Source organism: Strix uralensis, chromosome 4 (genome assembly GCF_047716275.1).
Source record: "Strix uralensis isolate ZFMK-TIS-50842 chromosome 4, bStrUra1, whole genome shotgun sequence".
In the NCBI taxonomy this organism is placed as follows: Eukaryota; Metazoa; Chordata; class Aves; order Strigiformes; family Strigidae; genus Strix; species Strix uralensis.
In genome coordinates, this window is record NC_133975.1 from 128871482 (window position 1) to 128892557 (window position 21076).

General features: G+C 39.5%; 1 protein-coding gene across 3 annotated transcripts in view; it reads left to right on the top strand.

Moving 5' to 3' along the window:
- The window catches only part of WDHD1 (WD repeat and HMG-box DNA binding protein 1), a 30422-nt gene extending 15146 nt beyond the window's left edge, over positions 1-15276 (top strand). For 2 of the 3 annotated variants that reach the window (XM_074869166.1, XM_074869167.1), the window contains exons 12-26: positions 4-191; positions 821-1005; positions 2133-2374; positions 2849-2986; positions 3659-3815; positions 5633-5747; positions 7160-7291; positions 7650-7867; positions 9629-9759; positions 10723-10779; positions 11634-11677; positions 11822-11980; positions 12321-12454; positions 13649-13784; positions 14348-15276. In XM_074869166.1, the coding sequence (XP_074725267.1) occupies positions 4-191; positions 821-1005; positions 2133-2374; positions 2849-2986; positions 3659-3815; positions 5633-5747; positions 7160-7291; positions 7650-7867; positions 9629-9759; positions 10723-10779; positions 11634-11677; positions 11822-11980; positions 12321-12454; positions 13649-13784; positions 14348-14548 (2237 nt within the window). In that variant the 3' untranslated portion in view covers positions 14549-15276. The remainder of the gene's footprint in view (positions 1-3; positions 192-820; positions 1006-2132; positions 2375-2848; positions 2987-3658; positions 3816-5632; positions 5748-7159; positions 7292-7649; positions 7868-9628; positions 9760-10722; positions 10780-11633; positions 11678-11821; positions 11981-12320; positions 12455-13648; positions 13785-14347) is intronic. The other variant, XM_074869168.1, reaches the window with a different exon arrangement.
- The last annotated feature ends 5800 nt before the right edge of the window (positions 15277-21076 follow it).

Sequence of the window (21076 nt, forward strand, 5' to 3'; positions counted from 1 at the left end):
TAGATATTGGGATGATAAAAGCCAATTCCAATCTTGAAAAGGAAGATGACGATGATGATCAGACTGGTGGCTTTCCAGCTTTACCACCATCATCTACACAACAGCCTTTTTATGATGGGCCAATGCCAACCCCCAAGCAAAAGCCCTTCCAGTCTGGCTCCACTCCTGCACATCTCATGCATCGTTTCATGGTAAATCTCGCTGCTGTGTGGTTATGTAGATCTAGTTGCTTTGTTAGTATTGAATATTGTCCAGTTCTTGCTGTGTCTTAATCTAATCTTTTCCAAGATTTTTACTGGTTTTTTTAATACTTCACAGCGTGAAGCTAAATAGTGCAAAGCAGCTTTGTGTTAATGCAAAGACTGCATAATGTTAGGCTTTACATTTCAGTTGCTTTTGATGTAGAAACAAATACTTGGCTTTAAGACAAAAGCAAGCTATACAGTTTGTACCTGTGCTATTGAATTCTAGCAAATCTTTTTTAAAATTCTTTTTTAGTCAGAACTTGTGGATATTTTTGTGCTGTTAAGACTTTTACGTTAATCATCCGCTATTTCTTCCTAACTGCCAGTTCTTTGCACTTAATTTTGTAAGGAGAAAGATGGCTAAACAATGAGGATGAAACTAGTTTCTGCCTAATTCAGCTGTTTTAGAAACTACCAAGTCCTGACTACACAAGTCTTCAGTCTTCCTCCAACCTCCCACTTACTGTTGTTTCAGATGAGAAAGTTACAGCAGGCTGATTTAGGGCAGTATGCTTGATTTATTGTGGGTTTTTTTGGGGGGTGTGTGTGTGTGTGTGTTATGTTCTTTATAATAGGTATGGAATTCTGTTGGTATCATTCGCTGTTACAATGATGAGCAAGACAATGCTATAGATATAGAATTTCATGATACCTCTGTACATCATGCAACGCACCTGCCAAACTCTCTGAATCACACGATGGCCGACCTCTCTACTGAAGCTATTTTACTAGCCTGTGAGAGTACAGAGGAACTTGCAAGGTAAGTCATGGCCTTGCTCTGCAAAACACGTAGTATGGAATTACACTTAACTTGTTTTCAGTATTTCGGCTTTTAATTTCAGCTTCTATCACTTTTTTGAGATTTTTGGCTTTTCATCGTGCTTTTTATTTATAGGATCACTTTCGAGGAGGATTTTCACATCCACCCACTTGAAGACTTCAAGAATAATAAAAGATGTAATTTGTTTCCTGAGGATTTTTTTTAATCCCTTTTTCAAAAAAAAAAAAATACTAGAAACTTCAGGCATTGCTAACTCAAAGGAAATTGTAAACATGAACAATAGTTTTTCAGTCTGCTGAGATCAAAGATAAATCATAAGGGCTATACTATTTCTTTTCACACTGTTGCTAAGGAGACATGTTTGGAGATACCCAAAGAATTAAAAGTGTGAAGGACACAAGTTTATGAAAACCATAGAAAGATTTAAGCAGCTGGGCCAACTAGACTCTGTTCTTGCGTTCAAGAATAATAGTGACAATATTTTATTGCTGGTTTCTGTGAAAATATCTTGAAGAACTTTCTTCTTATTTTCACACATACAGCATTGTGATAAGATGAAAAGCACCCTTTACCTTTAAAAGTATTATTTGTAGGTACTGGTTGTCTGACTGAAAATTTCAATTTCTTTTCTTAAGGGAAGTGGGTAATCTCTCAAAAGCCGCGGTGTCTATGAATTGGTCACAGACAGTTTTCAATTATTAAGATAGCAGAACTGAATGGAGTTCCTGAATTTTTTTTCCCTTTGAAAGATAGCATGATATGATAGACTGGTAACGAGGGCTGATATTCAGGGGTACCGAACACCTTCAGTTCTTGTTAATTAAGCAGGACACTTACGTGTTTCCATCTAAAATAATCTCCCCTCAGGCCTTTAAACTGTCTCTGCTTCAGGCTTTAGAGGCTCTAAATCTAGAGTGCTGGAGGTAGAGCTGGCTCTTCACTTCTTGAATACTAAGAGCGTAACACCTTTGCAAATGACCACTTGTAGTTCCTTTCTGTGACCATCACAGGTTCCAGGTCTCTGATAAAAACGATACATAGTGGTGTATTTTCACATTTTTCTGCACGTTGAGATATTTGACTATTGTTTTTTGTCTCTCCTTTAGCAAGCTCCACTGCATTCATTTCAGCTCATGGGATGCAAACAAGGAGTGGACAGTAGATATGCCGGAGGATGAAGACGTTGAGGCTATCTGTCTGGGTCAAGGCTGGGCTGCTTGTGCCACTAGTGCCTTGCTAGTTCGTGTGTTTACAGTTGGAGGGGTTCAGAGAGAGATCTTCAGTCTCCCAGGTCCAGTGGTGTCAATGGCAGGACATGGAGAGCAGTTGATGATTATTTATCACAGAGGTAGTTTTCTCCTTTCTGTCTTTTTTTCAGCTGGGGTTATGTTTTCAATCCTCATCTGTTACTGGCTTCAAACACTGGTTAATTTGTACGTAATCACCAGAAATGTTTTATTCTTCTTCTTTATGATGCTTTTCCTGTCACAACCGACAGGCTTGGCTGTCAGAAGTCAAAGATCTACATTTTGTATGGGGATGCCTAGATTAACCTGTGGGGAAGGGGAGAATTTTATAACAGTAACATTAATAGATTAAGTTTGGGTTTCGGAAAAGCCAGCATGAATTACTATGGGAAATTAAGGAAGCAGTTATTATGCATGCTTTGTATGTCCAAACCAACAAATAGTCACTTGTCTGATAGTGGTATTCATGGATAACCCTGCATTAGAATTAGTTTTTCATTAAAAACTTAAATTTAACCAAGAGACAAGACAATTCTTTTGTTTTCTAATGTAGTTATTGAACAACTTCTTCCTAGGGACCGGGTTTGATGGGGACCAGTGCCTTGGAGTACAGCTGATGGAGCTAGGAAAAACAAAAAAACAAATTTTACATGGAGACCCTCTTTCTCTTACAAAGAAATCCTATTTGATATGGGTTGGATTCTCTGCAGAAGGTATGAAATATCTGCATGAGTGATGTTCAGAAATCTCAGCACTATTGGGGGAAGTTTGGAGGAGAGTTTGGCTGATTTACTGCCCTTCTAGTAAGAGTGATCTTGAGACCTGGACTTTTTTCCTTCAATCTCCTCAGCGCTAAACAAAATCCTATTCTTCTATTCTTTAAATGTATTTATCAGAAATCTTTAATATGTTTCCACTATGAATAGAATACACTTAAATGTTATCAGAGCTTGTTTTCCCAACTGGTTGCCCTGCTCTGCAAAAAGAAATAAATTGCATTAGTACACCATAATAGGTGTGTCAACTACCTCGGCGAAAGTCCACCCCAAAAGCTTGGGAGGAGTTTTTAATGATAACCAGAAAAAGTAATTGTAAAATTGTTAATTTTCTTTGGTAATCTACCCAAGCAGTATGAATTTGATTTCTTCATAAAATGTTTTAAATTTGAACGTGTCGGTTGACTAGCAGTAGTGCCGACTGTCAGAAGGTGGCGCATCTTTCTAAGGAAACTAGTTTTTTTCCAGCTAGGTTGTACTGTTTGGGTGAGAGGATGTTGTGTTTGAGATACGTAAACCATCGTTTCCCAGCAGTATCCGCCAGCTCAACCTTGCTCACTTTGTAATTAGTTGCCTGTCAGAATAATTGTTTTAATTCGTAACAAACAGGTACCCCTTGTTACGTGGATTCTGAGGGAATTGTGCGGATGTTGAACCGAGGACTCGGGAATACTTGGATTCCAGTGTGTAACATGAGAGAGCATTGCAAAGGAAAATCTGATCATTATTGGGTAGTTGGCATCCATGAAAATCCCCAGCAGCTCAGGTCAGGTATTTCACAAGGAAGTGCTTTGTCTGTCTTCGTTTTAAATTACAGAGCACTTCTTACTATGAGAAGCTGGAAACAACTTCAACTAAAAAGTGTGACTAATAAATATGCACAGTAAATGATCTAGTTCATAAATGTAATTCTACAGGGATGTTCCATTACTAAATTGGTTTTGAGTAAACCTATTAGAGTTTTGTAATTTGTGACTAAAAAATTGTGGCTTTTTGCCTTGGCTGAGACGCACGTGCACTTTATTATGAAATCGTCCATCTCTGATGCAGACGCATTCATAAGGCTGCATTTTGCTAAAGAAACCTAAAAAGTTATGGTTGCTGTTAGGAATCTGCTTCTGCTGGTGATGGTTTTGGGAGGTTTGGATTTGGTTTTTTTACTCTGTGTTTTCCCCACTTGTCCCTTTGAGAAGAATCCAGTCCTGTAACTAATCTATGTCATTAGGCATAGATAAGTCAGAACTGTCTGTGATTATATTAATATTTAAACAGTAGCCATGAAGAACAATTTTGTATGTAAAATTGCTAAAATATTTAGCTGAGAGTTAGCCATTACTTTATAAAATATGATGCTGGTGACGTGTAAATAACTCTCTTTATTGTAACACGCATCCTGGACAATTAGTTCCTAAGCTTTGTTTGTAGTCCTCTTTATTCAGTGACCTGTGTCCTTTTCCTACGAGGGCAGAATCCATCAGCTCGCATATTTTACTGAAATTTAGGCTCTCTTACTTTGCACAGTTGTAGAGGTTGGTGGGAGACTGCATTTTATTTAAATTTAAATGATGTTCTATGTAATCCTCTGGGGTTTTTGTAATAAGGGAAATAATTTGATATCACTGGTAAATGTCAATTCACTGTCTGTTTCTTCCTCCAAATCATTAAGTAATGTTGGCCTCCAGAAAATTCATCAAAAATGTGCAGGACACATCACACTGATGGGATGGGCAACTGTGAGTCTGTCATCGTCAGTTTTTCCCTTCTACTCCAAGAAAGAGAGTGCTACTCTGAGTTGCAAAGAACATTTTAGTCAAAGCCACTAGCATATTAAAGATAAGAAGGGGGGAGGGTTGTTGTAGAAACACCATATGCCTTAATTAACACAGATAGCCAGAACACTAATGCTTCCTGTTCTTTTTTTTTTCCCAGAGTCTGAAACAGTAGCTCATAAAACCAGACATTTTTGTCAGTGCTGCATTGGTGCTGCTGGAAATACAGCAGTTCCCCAATCAATGTTTTGCTGAAGTGATTTTTTTACCAGAAAGTAATAGTTTAAATATAATGAAACAATAAGCTTATGCTTTTAATGTAGGCTTATCTGTTTCATCCCTCTTTTTTTTTTTTTTTTCCCCCACCTGACCCTGTGTGTCTCCTCATGAAGTCCAAAACCCCTCATCAAAATAAATGGTAGAGGTGCCTGCTCTTGTTTCAGTGGCCTTCAGTTGTTCAGTAGTTTCTGATTTTAATAAATTGCATTTATATTTTGTACTAGCTGTTAGATTGTGTGTTGTGTGAGATAGAGATCTGCATCTGTTATGTGCCACGTTTGGAGTTTCTAGTGTGAACAAGAGCAGCGTGTGCTTTGCTGGTTTTAAAAATCTTTCATTGGTTGTAATGTAAAAATAACCCTTTATAATGCAACCTTTCATATTGCTATATTTAAGTCAGGAATTTAATTACTACTTTTTAAAGAACAAATCCTCTTAAAGTATCTTGCTTCTTAGGAGACATGATTTAGATGTAGAACAAGTGGTGACTGTAGGTGTTTGAGGATTGTATGTGTTTTTTGTTTTGCTTGCACAGGTGTATTCCTTGTAAAGGAGCCAGATTCCCTCCTACTCTACCACGGCCTGCTGTAGCAATATTATCCTTTAAACTTCCTTACTGTCAAGTTACAACAGAAAAGGGACAGATGGAGGTATGGAATGGTGTTGAGTCCGCAGCTGATAGTCTCAGATGTCCCCATAGTAGGGATTATACAAGATTCCTATTAATCATCTCTACTATGAAAGAGGGTAGTACAAACTCCGAGTAAGACGTGTGGCTAAGGAGGTTATTTGGGTTCAGTGTTTTATATAGCTTTTCTGGCTTGGTTTGGTTCACAACTGTTTCTAGAAGAATACAAGATAAAGCTGCTAGAGCTGATGGAAGTTTATATTTACACATAATCTATTTCTGACCAATGAAGTCTTACTCACCCTCTCTTTTATTTATTTTTTTTTTAATGGGTAGTGGTTAATGTTCTAGGAAGCACCAGATTTTGGGATCCAAATTGAGACCTCCCCTTGAAGGTGCCTGTTTTTTAATATAATAGTCATAACAAAATTTCTGGAAGATTTTTTTTGAAAGATGTACTAAGTACTCAAATTCATATAATCACTCTGAAAACACAGGCCTTCTGGCTTGTAGCAAGATGAACCTGTGAAGAACTGCTAGAGGGATATCTGTATTCTTCAATTTTTTTAATAGGTTTAAACATTTCAATCTTGTGTTCAGCTCTACTGCACAAAATAGAAATTAACATAAATTCTAAACTCAACCTTAGAGACAGTTTAATGCTATTTGAAATTTATTCTCTTTGATAGAAGTGTAGATAAAAAGTTTCAATAATAAATACTTTGTCATTTTTAATGAATTCTCCTTCATTTGGTTCAAGTCTTTTTGTTCTTTATCTGATGGAGTATGTTTTCTATCCCCCTCCCCCAAAAATAATGGAAGGAAAATGCCAGGAACGGTTAATTTAGCTTGAGGGAATATGTACTTCTGTGTAGGTAAAGAAACAGATTATTCCTGTACATCTAATGAAACCATACTGGTTTGGAATAAGTTTATAATTATTTTGTAACAGAGCTAGCCTGGTTGAATAACTTTACTAGTATTTCGCTGAACAACAGTTATATTTTCTGTTTACCTGTCTCACAGATGATTGTTCCTATAGTTACTGAGTTATTCTGGAATACTTCCAATTTGCTGTGGGACAGAAGTTATAAGATAAAATAATCAACTTGTTCTGGAATTGTCAGTCCTGGTAGCATACTGGTGAACATGTAGGTCTTGTCCTGCTGAAAGCCTGTAATATAAATGGAATTTAACATATATGGCAAATGTTTGGATCAGTTTGTATACGGATGGTTGTTAGTGTGGTCTGGTTTTTTTCTCAGTAGGCATTGGCTTTTAAAAGAGAATTGTCTACCCCGCACCCTCATTATAAGAGGAAAGGAACATTTAAGAATAAGTTGATAAAATACGTTGTAAATTGTTAGGCATTATGTCGTGGACTGTTTTTTTTCTCTCTGACCTCCAGCATGCATCTTTCTCCCTATTTTTCAGGAACAATACTGGCGTTCTGTTGTATTTCACAACCATGTGGATTACTTATCAAAAAATGGCTATGAACTTGATGAAAATGCTAAAAGTCAGTCAGTGAAAGAACAGCAAGAACTTTTAATGAAGCTGTTTGCTGTAAGTACAAATAAATAAAAAATAGAAAGAATTCATGAGACTTTACAGCAAGTGCCATCTATTCAAAATAAATTTTGATGTGATTCCTCTTAATAGAAGTCTGGCTAGTGATTTGCACTCTAGCTAGTTCACAGACTGCAATAAGAGGTGGACTGCAGTTAATATTGCTTATCAGGGTGGAGGGTGGGAGAAAGAAGGGGAAAAAAAAAAAGAGCTTTTTCTTTGCTATGCAGCTCATGATTGTTGGTGGTTTTGTCTTTATTCATTCACTCCACCAAGACCATAATATTCTGGTCCTAGAGTCTTGAGAGATCTTTATAACTGAAATGTGTAACTCTCAAGGCTTCTTTTCTTTCAGCTTTCTTGTAAACTGGAGCGTGAATTTCGTTGCATGGAACTTGCTGACCTCATGACACAAAACGTTGTGAATTTAGCTATCAAGTATGCTTCTCGCTCTCGAAGACTAAATTTAGCTCAGCGACTTAGTGAAATGGCTGTAGAAAAAGCAAGTGAGTTGGCAACAGCACCGGAAGATGAAGAGGAGGAAGAGGATTTCCGAAAGCACTTGAATGCTGGGTAACACAAATTTCTGTGATTAAAAACCTGGGAACATTTTTACTGATCTATTAACATTTTGGTTCAGTTGATGCACTTTTCTCAACCATAGTTTGCAATGTGTTTGTTATGAAGTAAGAGTTTGTGTTGCTTTACTTCTAAATTCTACGTATAAAATGGTACGTTCTTGCTGATATCGTGTGAGGACTTGTTAGTACCAGCATACTAACACAAAGGGAAATATCTCCACTCCTTGCTTACTGTATGTCTGTGTTCAACAGCTTCTGAGGCAAAGCACACTCGATATCAGGTTGCTCTGGAATTTTTTTTCTTTTTTTAACCCCCCTTCCCCTAGCTTGTGCTGGTTTGGTTATTTGACTCCAACCTATTTTTTTCCTCTTTGTCTCAGTCTCTCTAGCTCACTTCATTCCACACCTACCTTAAAATCCTTCTATCTTTCTCCAGCCCTCCCCTCTTTCAGTATCCCATCTCAGTGTATCCTATTTAGTCTTTTTCCCTCCTAATTAATCCCGGGTCTTGAAAGCTATGGAAATGCTACAGCTTTGCTTTGAGTTTTTCCCTCTGTATCTGTGCTATCTACCTTTCTTCTCCTACCTGTATCTGCTTTATAAAGCATGATGAGGCAAGAGATGTGTGCGTTTTGGGGTTTTTTTGTTTGTGGGTTTTTTTTTTTAATACATACCACACAGAATAGCTGTGTTCTTGCTTGGCCTCTGGATGGTACAGCTATAAGGAAAGTAGTTGCTAACCACCAGTCTGATAGTGCAGAAACAATGTCATAATGTTTTGTCAGAAGCAGTGTCTTCCTATAGCAATTTTATGTATGAAGTTTGGAATTTATTTAAGCAAGAGGAAGCGATAAGTCCCTGAACTTAATCTGTAGCTTTCCCCTTACTGTTCTGTGTGAAACTACACACTTAAAACTCCTTTCTAAACGCTCTACCTTGTTGTTCTGGATCATGAATGGAAGCTGTAATCCCATGTCTTTGACTTCAGCCACTCTGAGGGTTAAAATTCATCACAAACACTATATTATTAGTGCCAGAGTAATCACTGACATTCTGGTTGAAATAAATGAACCTTTAGTTTATGTATACACAGATTTTAGTAATCAGCAAAGATGAGGAAGGAAATGCAAGAAATGTACATACTACTATTGGGAATTTAGAGAATAATCAGATTAAAGATTGAAACTTGCTGCCTAAGCTTCAGACTGAAAACATGCATCCATATTACCACCTGCATATTTATTCATGTATGCAGAAAAGTGATCTGGTATTATTTATGATACTGCAGGCATATGTGTTTAAATGGAAGTTACAGAAGATGTTTTATGTTTGCATTTGTATTTGCAGCAAAGTGTTTTGGCAGTAATAGCAAGGCACTCTGAAGGTGGCAGAAAGTTGCTGTTTCTGTTCAGGTGCTCATGCTTGCGTGTGGAGCTGTTTGAAGGCCCATACCTGTACTTCTAGCTGAGTGTGAATTTTGGGTAGTTTCATAGCCATGCGTGGTCTTTCTTAAAACTACATGAGTACCACTTCAGGCGACTGCCCTTGATGTTTCAGGGTGAACTGAAGTGGTTAATGAGTCTTTATTTTATTTTTAGTGATCATCACAGTTTAATCAGAGGTATAACGCAAATAAATGCCAAATATTATCATTCTTATTTCCTAAATTAGATAAGTAAGTTGCCTCCTGTTGTCCCAGTTTTCCTTCTGAATGTGGTGACCACTTCCTTTCTGATGAATTCCTTTCATTTAGTTACAGCAACTCTGCCACAGAGTGGAGTCGGCTGCCAGTCAGAAATGTTCAGCAGGACCAAGAAATGGAAGATGCTGAGGAAACTGATGCCTACGAGGAAGTAGAAGAAACACCAGAAGGGCATAAACAGAGTAAGAAAAATGTGCTCTCTGAAGAGGCTGGAAGTTATCTAAATGTGTCTTTCACAGACTTAATAAGGAATTCTAGAAAGTTCCCAGATAATTAGTAGTTTGGATAACTCCACAGTCTATAGGTCTGTGCAAACAGTGGGGTTTTCTGTCTATTGTTTCGTTTTGTTCTTTTGATGTAAAATTTAGGAAAAACAGGCACACCACCTGTCATGGGGCACGACAAGTGAGGTACAGAAGGTTTGATTTAGAAGCCATTTACATAAATAGAAAATAATTCCATTTGTTTCACTGAGTTTTGAAACTCTGCAACTATAGCAGGGACTAGGTCTTCTGCTACCTGGTTAGAACTGGTCTGGTAGTTTCTGATCTTATTTGGGTGTTGACATGTGAAAAAACGCACAGGAATAACGAGGTGACATAGAGTGACTCCTGCTTATGGGCTTCCTATTGCCTGGGGTTCCTCATGGGAGATGAGCAGTAGTGCCTACCAGAGCAAGCAGGTGCATATACCAGCCTGTGCCAGCAGTTGCTGTAGAGAAACAAGTTTAGTATATGACATCTGCTCTGTCCCAGCTTGCTTATATGCTGTACTTAGTAACCATTTGAAGGACCCCTGGGGAGTTTTTCTGTTGCCTGATACTGTTTCTAATGGACTGGGGTTACCTTGTGAAACAGTTACTTTGGTTTCCGCTCAAATCTTGCAGGAGTTGATAGGCCAGTAGTTTGCTGGGCAGACGTTAAGGAGTAAGTTTAAGGTTTAAGGAGTAAGTATACAACTCTAAGTTAAATCTGGGTAGACACAACAGATGGTTATGTAAAAGTGTATGTACAATTTGAAAATGAAAAGTCATGCTTTAAAATACAGATTACTACAACTCGTCTGTTTGGGGGGTTGTTTTTAAAGAAGTTATGCTATTACATTTTATTGCACTTAAATATGTACCCCTTTCTTTTTTTCTGAAGGGCCAAATCCTTTCTCCAAAGGTGTCACTTCAGCAGAGGTGACTACTCCGAAGTCTGGTGAGTAAATCTCCATTTATACCAGGGCGAGAACTTTGTCATGCTTCACAATATCTGCTCCTGTTTTTATCCTCCATTCTCCCGTTAATACTAAAATTTAGTACATAACAGTGTTGTCAAGTGGTAACTTGCCCTGATTGTTGCTGTCGTGTTTTGAAGAGGTTCCCCATTCCTGTTGATGTCTTCATTACCTAATGATGTTCCATACCACTACTCAGATTGCTTTAGCTGTGCCAAATGCCTGGCTATGTCATGAAGGCATTCTTTGGGACGGGGAAAAATGAGAACAATGATCAATTGATACGTTTTACTAATCACAGGCACATTTATTGGTTGCACTTAGAAGGCAGAGTTAGTAACCCTGCCATAGAGCTGTGGGTCTGAGCAAGCAGGGGCAGAATGCGACCTCTTGCTGCTTATTCCCTTCCGTCAACCCTCTAGCAAGAATAATAGGAGTGGAAACGGATTTGGGAGTGGAGGAAGTACTAAGTCTTCCTGTGGATTTGTATTTTAAGCTGTTGGTTGTGGTCCTGTGTGGCATTTCTGATGACTCATAATAGCTGAGCATGTACAGTATAACCTTCATAGGGTTATTAAAGTGTCTTTCTCTGACCGCTTTCAAGCCTGGTGGGAACTTCTTTTCTTTGGTGTGCGGTAGGTGATGCCTTTGATTTAGTTCTTTTCAATTTTCAATGAACAGAGACTGAAACACACAATGAATGTTAGCCTTGTTCCTTGGAAATGAGACTAATGTTTCATCTACTCGTCTGAAATGTGCACGTTGCTTCATAGATTTTTATATATATGTGTGTGTATGTACACATTTTTATGTTTTTTTCTTTCCTATTAAATAGTTCTAATTGCATCAAGCAGCCAAGGACGAGTGAATCCCTTTAAGGTAAGAATTTTACAGCTGATTTGATTGCAGTGTTCTGAAAATCAAGTTTAAAGTTTACAGTTAACTGTGACAGATATCTTGAAGGAATAGAGGAGGGGAGCATGACAGAAAGGAACTAAAATGTCTATTTCTTTGTTTTGCTAGGTGTCATCTAACAAAAAGGACCCAGTGGTCCCCTCAGCAAATGTTCTGGACAATATGAGCAAATACTCAAAGAAAACTTCTTTGTCTAGCAGTCGAGCTGTAAACAAGCAGAACCCTCCAGTTATAAAGCCTCTGATTCCCAAACCCAAGTTCAAGCAGGTAATGTTTCTAGTCTTTTTACGTTGTTTCAGTGAGCAAAGAACAGTAAATTGAATTTTACCAGCTTTTATCAAGTTCATTTAAGCATACCACAGAAACTATAAAAGCACATAAAATGCCAAAAAAAAGTTTTCAGCTGTAGAAATTACATTCTGCACTGAATCTTGTACTTTTATTATAAATAGTGTTAAAATCTGCATTGAAATTGGATAGATTAGATGCTGTGTTAATGCAAGTGATTATGTCTTCAGGAAAGGCTTGGGTTTTGTTAGGCTACGTGGTATGTGTTGACTGAGAGTAAGGTGGTCTTACTTTTTTTTTTTAATCTCAATTTCTGCAGGCTTTACCAATCTCCTTCTTCCAGGCTCGTACACTTAACTCCAGTGAAAAAACAGTGGAAGAAAAAGAAGAAAAAGCAGGAAACGAGTCCCATGAAGTCAAAGTCACTGCACAGGAGAGCACTGAAAACAGAAGGTGAGTGGACACTTGCATCTCAATGCCACATTCCAAATTTGATAGAATAGCAAGTCCGAAAACTATTTTGTTTCTGAAGATGTTAGACTGGCCCAAGTAGCATAACGTCGAGATTAAAGTGTTAGCTCACAAGTTGTCACGTTTGTGAACTCTGTTCAGAAATTTAATAAACTGCTACTTATACTACACATATTATCAAACCAACCTGCATAAAAAGCATTGATTGGATTTCCAAATTGCCACGTTACAATCACCGTGATAGAACAGAGAAAAGCATTTTGTTCATTAAATCTTTCCCAGCATGTGTGGCAGTGTTATTCAAAGCAGGCATTTTGCATTGGCCTGAGACAAATACATGTGTGAGTGAATAATGAATGAACAATGCAAAATGTAATTTTGGGGCTCTAAGTAATGATTTTTGCCTTGATACTGCTTATGTATCTGATAACGACCTTTGAATGATAAATGAAACCATGCTGCTGTGCCAGTTCCAAGTACAGGAAGTACTTAAAGTTTAAACAGCTCTAGCAAATCTCAGAGAAGTCTAAAAGCCAGGGGTTTTATGTGAAAGTGTAAAAGCTTTATTTTAATGTGTTTTTTAACAAAAGAAACAAAAAACTTTTATCACCTAAGGAGCATGTCTCTTCCAAGCTAAGACTCTAATCTGTCTTGTTCCTCTGGAGCAGATGTATTTTCTAACAATCCCAGACCTCATGAAACTCGCATTATTATAATCATGTTTCATTTAGACTTCATTTAACTGAGGAAGATGAAGGTAATTATTATTCATTTGGACTAGCATTCTTTTCATTAACCTTTACCGATAATGTTCTAAAACAAGTGGCAAGGAGAATTGTGAAAAGGATTAGCTGAAACATGCTAATATGCTCTATTTTTAGGTTGATGGGACCCTGTCAGAAAGGAAGAGAAGCATTATGCTTTGTCATTCTAAAACTGAAGTGTTAATCTCCATATATATCACAGTTTTAATAAAAACGCTTGACTTAGTCTTGCCTTGTCAGCATGTTCTTTAAGCATACTGGAATAGCAGAAGGCAAACTGCTGACTATATGTATGGTTTTTTTCTTTCTAGAACAAAGAAGTCCAGTTAGGTGTTGTTTAGAAATGTTGTTTTGGGGGATACAGTTTTCCTATAACCTTCCCAAATGGACAATTTTTATGTGCTTGGTTTAGACCAAAGACAGGATTCCAGATGTGGCTAGAAGAGAACAGAGCAAACATTTTGACAGATAATCCTGATCTGAACGAAGCAGAAGTAATAAAAGAAGGTATGAGTCGATTTAGGATGCTGTCATCAGAAGAAAGAATGGTAAGAAAACATTCTCTAATTCTGTTCTTTTGAGAATTTTTTGAATTGAATCCCTTAGTTGGTTTTGGTTAGGAATTTTTTTCTTTACACTGTTCTCCATCTTCATGGACTTCAGTTTTGAATTGGGCCATGATATACAACATATATTTATGAAAATATAAAGTGTCTGAATAATAATTAAATGCAGAAAGCACCTTTATCTAAAGTGAGAGAATCATAATCAATGAAGAAATAACAAGAGAGAAAGGAAAAAGTGACATAGCCAGGCTTAATTCACTGGGGCTTAAATTTGTTCTAAGGCATTTTTGGTTTCTTATTTGTCCAGAAAGACAATTAGGAGCTTCAATTTCATATGCCAGCTCAAATGAAGAATAGTTTTGAAGGAGAATGCTGTTACAAAAAAAGGAAAGTGAGAAAATTCTTCCTAACTTGATCCTTATTAGTTCTTAACAGGAATTATTTCAGTGCTTATTTATTTTATACACCTTCTGTGTCTGATTATAAAGTGGTGAGTTGTGTGGCCTGGTATGTAGTTTTCTGTTTAATGATTACTTTCTTCAAAGGAGTGGACTGAGAAAGCAAAAGGAGGAACAGTTAATGATTTGACAGAAGATAAAAAGCGAAAGCGTCCCACAGCTGATGAAGATGAAGCGAAAAAGAACCAAGAGCAGAAACCAGAGGACTCAAATTTATCCAAAAAGCCAAAGCCTTTAGATCAATCTACAAATGTCAGATTGGCAGCTTTTGCATTCAAGCAAAGCTAAATAACGTGGTACCTCCTCAGCATCTGTTTTCTGAAAACATTAGGTAGCTCTGTACTGAGAAATCTGCTGCTGTGCTCCGAGAGCACTAGCAAAGACAGTGCCTTGCTCCAAATAGTCTTTTAGAAAGTATTTTATTATCAGTTCTTCAGGCAAATGTTGAATCCACTCTCCCGATCTTTTGCAAGTTACTAATATAAAGCTTGATAGCAAAACTAGTACTAATGGACCTGTTACCTAGAAGCACAGTTCCACACAGCGTTGTGTAGCTGTGTGCCTTGATGCTTGTAATATTTGATTTTAAATCCAGATTAGTCGTCCTGGGGAGGATAAACTTTGTACACAAACTGTCCCCTGGTTTTAGATAGGCGAAGTAATGGCTTCTGTACCATCCCTTCTGCCTGCTGCAAAACTTGTAAGAGAAAAGATGCTCAAGGAAATGGGAGTGAGGGGAAGATAACTTAACGTGCTGCTGCTGTCCAGCTGTGTTTTCAACGTCAGTGGCTGTGACGGTGGCAGAGAGCGGCCTGATACGGGCAGAGAGAGAAAACCAGGACGGAAACTGAATTAGGAGGGTCAGGTGTGCAAAAATAAGCCATTCCAGACTGTGCAAATGTACTTTTCCAATCTGTGTGCCTCAGGGTCCAGAAAGTGCTCAGAACTTGAAAATCTCTGTATTGTTTTATGCGACGTTTGTTTTTAAAATAAAATGTGAATGTTTCTTAGTTTAAGCTGCTGGTCTCCTTTGCAGTTTTTATAATTAAAGTAAACAGGCTTCTACCCACAATTCATAAGGCAGTTGTATTTACCCTTCTCTGGAGAAAAGGCAGTACCTTTAAAATGTATTTGAAGCAAACTCAAATTTTGAAACTTATTTTAAGATAAGGTAAAATAATTCCTTAGCATAACAACCAAGACTGAAGAGTTCTAACTTAGGGCTTCTTTTCCTGGGTTTGCACATCTTTCATCATTTTTCATTCTTCGTTTCTCTTCACGTTATTACTGAAAAGGCAAATGACTCTCTGCTTAGAACATGTTTTTAATATTGAAATCTATAGATCAAAGATTCAGTGAGATTTCTGTAAAAACCACTGAATGTTAGTGTAGGAGGTGTTTTGCTAGACTTTTTTAGCAATTGTTATATGCCATTTTGGAGGAAAACAGCTCCTCTTTTCACTATATGTAGAGAATGGGGGTCATGATGCCAGCCAGGGATGGTAAATACAAATAGAGGAAAATCCAAAGACCTGTCAGTTTAAGTGCTTTTTTTCATCCACGGTTCTTACGTATTTTTACACATTTTATTTGTTTAATGCTGATAGTAGACAGCAAGTAGTAATTAACAGAAGTAATAATTCATTTTCCGTAGTGGCACAACAGAGGAGATTCAGGAGAGTAGTGCCATATTTCTTTGGAAAGAAATTATTGTATCAGAGACTGGAATTTAGACAGTAAAGTGTATTTCCACATTTGGGTGTTTTGGAGAAAACCAGAATTGCATTGGTAAAGAAAAACATCCTGATAGAAAAATCACTATGGGCTTGGTGAACTGTGTAATGTTTTCCTTCTGCTAGACTAGGTGGTTGTGACGAGGCGGTGAGCACCTTGCCCGTGGTGGTGGGAGATGAACGGGCAGCCTTTCTCTCCGTACGTATAATCCGTATCCAGGCTGAGCTGCCTGCCCGGTGCCCTTTCCGCAGGCCTCGTGTGAGAAGGTAAGTCACCCTCAGCAATAAGGAAGCTTTTTGAGTGACTCCTCAGGGCTTCTCTATAAAGGCTGCATAAAATTATTTGAGCGAGGTATTTATATACCCTGGGCTCTGGCCGGTTGTGCTTCTGGCTGTTGGGTCAGTGTCTGTCCACCGTCCCGGCTGTGCTTTGCTTCAAACTGTAGGCACAAACCTGGTGCTGTTTGTGTTCTACAAGAGGCGGTCAGGTACCCACCACTGCAAACAGCGGCTCCCACGAAGCATCCAAAGTCCTTTTGGCTCCTATAGGAGTAGTTTTCCTGTAGGAGAGAGTTTTCTGAGAGCTGGACATTTGCAGTCATGTAGCTCTTCTGAACAAACATACCAAAGGTCTGTTTAAAGGGAAGCTCCTGGATTTAGTGGATGGTTTTGTGGAAATCACTGGGGACATCAGGCACCATCCTGGACATCCCTGTTTCCCGTTTGCTTTTCTCCTGGCTTAATTTTTGCTGTATAACACTTGTGGGTTTTAACAGACCCAGTGTCCACAGCCTTGGGGTCACAGCCTGGATCTCACTGTTACCCCCATGGCTGGTTAGAGACAACAAAAAACTTTCCAACATCAGATTTTAAATTTTGCATCAGAGCTGCGTGGCTGCGATGGTGATTGCAGCAGTGATTTTTTAATTATGACAGTCACTGCTGTCCACAGTAATAAAACAAACAGCCAACAGGGGCTATCGAGATCATGGAAGCGAGTACCCAGCCGCTTTTTTTCTGGGAGGATCATCTCCCAGCTAGGCTGCTGTTATCTTTCATCAAAAATGACTTTTGCTCTATTACGCAGCTCCAGGCAGAGCTACAAATACACCCTCCATCACCTGGAGCCTTGCAGGAGCTGCGCTGAGCCAGCGGGGAACGGGGCATGCTCAGCCACCAAAAGCACCGGCGGGACAGCGCTAAGTATAACTTTCAATTCAGGTGGAAATGAAATGCTAAACTAAAAATGAACAGAAAACGTGGAATGGATTTTCAAGTGAAAACAGTTAAATCTCTACTAGCTGGCTGGTTGGGGTTTTCTTTTATTTTAAAGATGCTCCCTAAAGAATTTAGTAGAATTTCATTGAAGTCTTCAGAAACATTTGTCCTGAATTTGCCATTGTTCTGCTGGAAAACCAGGTATTTTAGAAAAGCCCACCTGGAAATTGTGTCAAGGAACCTGCCTGGTGTTGGTTGTTCCTGTGGTGCTCAGAAAACCAGAGGGGGAGGATTGCACTGCAGAAACATCTGATCTTTAGATTGGGTTTGTAAAGCTCCAGGTATTGACTCGCAGCCAGGGCTCTGCTGTGACTGTGCTCTCCTTTTTCCTTTGCTGTGTCTAAACCCAACCCTGACTCCCCTACCTAATTATTGCCGTTTCTCTTCACGGCAATCCCAGGAACACAAAGAACCTTCTCCTCTTCACTCTCTGTGTCTGAGTCTGTCGCCCTCTTCTTCATCGTGTTACTTGACCCTAAAAAAAAAAAAAAGGTGCCTTTCTCATGCACTTTTTCTGAAGAAGAAAGTCATGTTAAAGATGTAGTGGATGAAAACAGATAGCGGGTGATGGAGTCTGCAAAGGAATATTGCTGAATACTTGCGTGTGGCATTTTGTTCAGTTACACCTCTGTTGCTGCTTTTGCCCCACATCTAACCCAGAACTGCTCCTTGCTGGAAAGATACAGCTACTAAAACCCAACAAAAATAGTCCCAAAAGGATGGGTAGAGTCTGTCAGCTTTTCATGGGGGATATAATTCCAAGTAGCAAACACCCACCTCTCTTGTTCTGCAGCTGACGGAGCATTTCAAGCCCTGTATCTTATAGAAAGATCTATAAATTACCTACTAGGTGTGCTGGAGTGTTGCTAACTTGTTGGATTTCAGAGGGAGTGCCAGACCTGCAGGAAGCTCGGCATTTATTCCGAGAAAGAACATTTGTACTACAAATAAACAAAATATTCGCTCACGTCCTAAACAATATTTTCTTTGGCTTTCCCACTACTTGCTCCATAATATAATTTTGCTGTGAAAGAAAATAACACCGTGACACCGTCCAGCTGATAAAACCAACACAAAAAGCCTTGTTCGTCTTTGGAGCATCATGTTGCTGTCTCAGGCATGAGTTGAGATTGGAGGAGGATGACAGGTACGCTGTGGGAGAAAAACACTCTTCCACTCTTCCCATGGAGTTTGGTCTGGGCTCCAACATCACTGAACTCATATTTTGCAAACGCTACTCTCTTTTTTTTTTTTTTTTTTTCTTTAACGGTGTGTAATGCCAAATCCTGACAAAGAAATCTCTCTGCCCTTCACATGTCATGAATCCGTGTCAGCTTGTGTTATTTTGGATTTGGAGAGTTTTCTTTGGCTGCGCTTTAAATCCCAGCGACAAGCAGCCTCTGGCAAGGAGGCTGAGTAGGTGTGGTACACAGCACAGAGCAGTAGCTGTTTTCAAGTAAATGGTGTAAAGCTGATTGCTGCCTTTCATAGCAGGAGTTTTAACTTCTTTTGTTGTTGTTTTCAGTGCAGGTAGTAGGTCAGCTTAGAAGGTCTATTTGCAGCCCAACATCCAACAACTTTATCGCAAGTGTTTGGTACCGGAGTGTGATAGCAAATATTTTGTGGCAGTGCAGCTTTAATTAAGATACTCATCTCCATCAGGGAAGAAAGATGTCTCCCCTTGGCTTCTGGGGATGTCCTGTGTCTCCAGTTTCCACAGAAAACCTTGGGTTAGCTCTGCTGATGTTGGTTAGGGAGCTGCTGGTTCTCCAGGGCTTCTCTGTGACCCTCAGTGAGGATTTGCATCCACCTAAAGCGAAGTTCCTGTGGCTTGTTTGGAATTGCATTCCCTGATTAGAAAATTAATAACTGTTTGTTGTAACTTCTCCCTTTGTTGCTGAAGGAGTGAACAATGCCATCAGACTCAAACAAAGGTTTGGTTTACAAACCCAGTGTAAGTTGCCTTCTCGGACATAGCACTCTGTCCCTAGCCTCTGTTTGTCACCATCTTCTGATGGTATGCACAGCCGGGGCAGCTTGGTTACTCCAGCTGGGAGAGTTTCTTACTTTGTAGGCAGTAAAAGAAAGTTGATATCAATAAGGAATTGTTTTGGGGTGGGAAAGTCAAGAAAACTCAACCAGCTTGGATGCTTGGGGTGGAGCTGAGCAAGGGAGAGCCTGTGTTTGGACAAGCTTTTCCCCCTCAAACATCTTCTGGCTATGAAACTTTTCAACTTCTTTCCAAAGAACCTAACTCTGTTCGTCATGGAGTGACTCACCTTGGGGGTCCTGGCTGGCTAGTCCAAGGAGAAGACAACAGCAGTGAGAACTGCCTGTGAGAAGGTCGGGCATCTCCTGCAGTAGAGCTCTTTGATGGAGAACAGCAGACCTGGCTGCTTCCCTCTCCTCCTGGTTGATTCACTAAATGTGCTCAGCTGAATGCTGACATATAAATTAAATAGTAATTGATTTACCTAAAGGCAGGCAAAACACAAATATCTACCCGGGCTGCCAAAAGAGCCACTTGATGCTGGACTCAATTGGACAGGAGTGGCAGAGAAAATTTGCAGGAATAGTTTCAAGCCGTGTGTTGCCAGGGAACAGTTCAGTCTACAGATCGCGTTATTGATCTCAGGGTAATAATGGTGAGAAGCAACTGAGGGGAGTGATGCGGGGACACAGCTGCTCTTCCCGTCTGGCCGGTGCATGAAGCAAAAGAGGCCCTTGGGTTAGAAATGGGCTGGAAGGACCTAGAGATTGCCCTGGACGATGACAGGTAGCTCCCCGCAGAAATGGGGTACAGGTCCATGGGTGCCTGGAAATGTGTGTTATACAGCTGTTTTCACCTTCTCAAAAGCATAAATATGAATTTACTTCCTACAACTTGCTCGGGCCATATCTCTGAAGTTTTCCAAATTTGGGGAGCAAAGGCCGTGGAGGAGTCTGTTGGCGTGGGATCTTGTTTAGGCATGAAAGGAAAGCCAGGGCAGGGCAAAACTGCTGCCTTCACTTCCAGTTCCAGCTCTAGAATTTGAGACCTCGCCAGGGAAGTTAAAATGCAGATCGCATCTGCAGAAGACCCCTCAGACCTTGGGGACCCTCTGTCCTTACAGAGCAACATGTGCCCCCTGTAAGAGATTAGTATTTTAGGAGCCTGTAATCAATTCTGCTTGTTATTCCGGGTAATAGAATTAATTTGCTCGTGATTCACTCTTTAAACTGACACACTGTGGATTCCAGGGGCTGATAAATCCCAAGCTGTGTTTCCAGGGCAGGGGAAGGATGTTGGTAGGTTGTGACATTGCCATCCATCACTGCTGTGGGCACAGCTATTATTTGAGGATCACGTTTGGGTCACATTCTAGCTTGATGGTAATAGCAGGATCAATCTGCATTGCTCTTTTCCTGCTTGAGCTGTTAATGATATGCTGGGTTGACACAGATGGTTTGAGAAGGTGGAATTCATCATCTCTAACTTTAAGCTCTGAGCCCAGTCCCAAACGCTCCCACTTTATAGTCAATGGAGGAAAAATAAGCGTCTTTTGTGCGTGATTTATCTCAGCCTTTTAGCAGCTGTCAGCACAGAAATTGCCCTTGAAATACCTTTTAGATGGCTTCATCTGACCCAGTGAAGACTGCCCAGGGTCTCTTCAACCTTAGCCAGCTTGGTGCAGAGAGGTTTCTTCTGAGACGCTGCTCTTCAAACTCTGAGGATCATCTTGGGCACATAGGAAATGATGCTCTAGCCATTTCCTGCCAGGTCAAGGAGCTGGAGCCTGAATACAAACCCACTCCATCCTGTTCC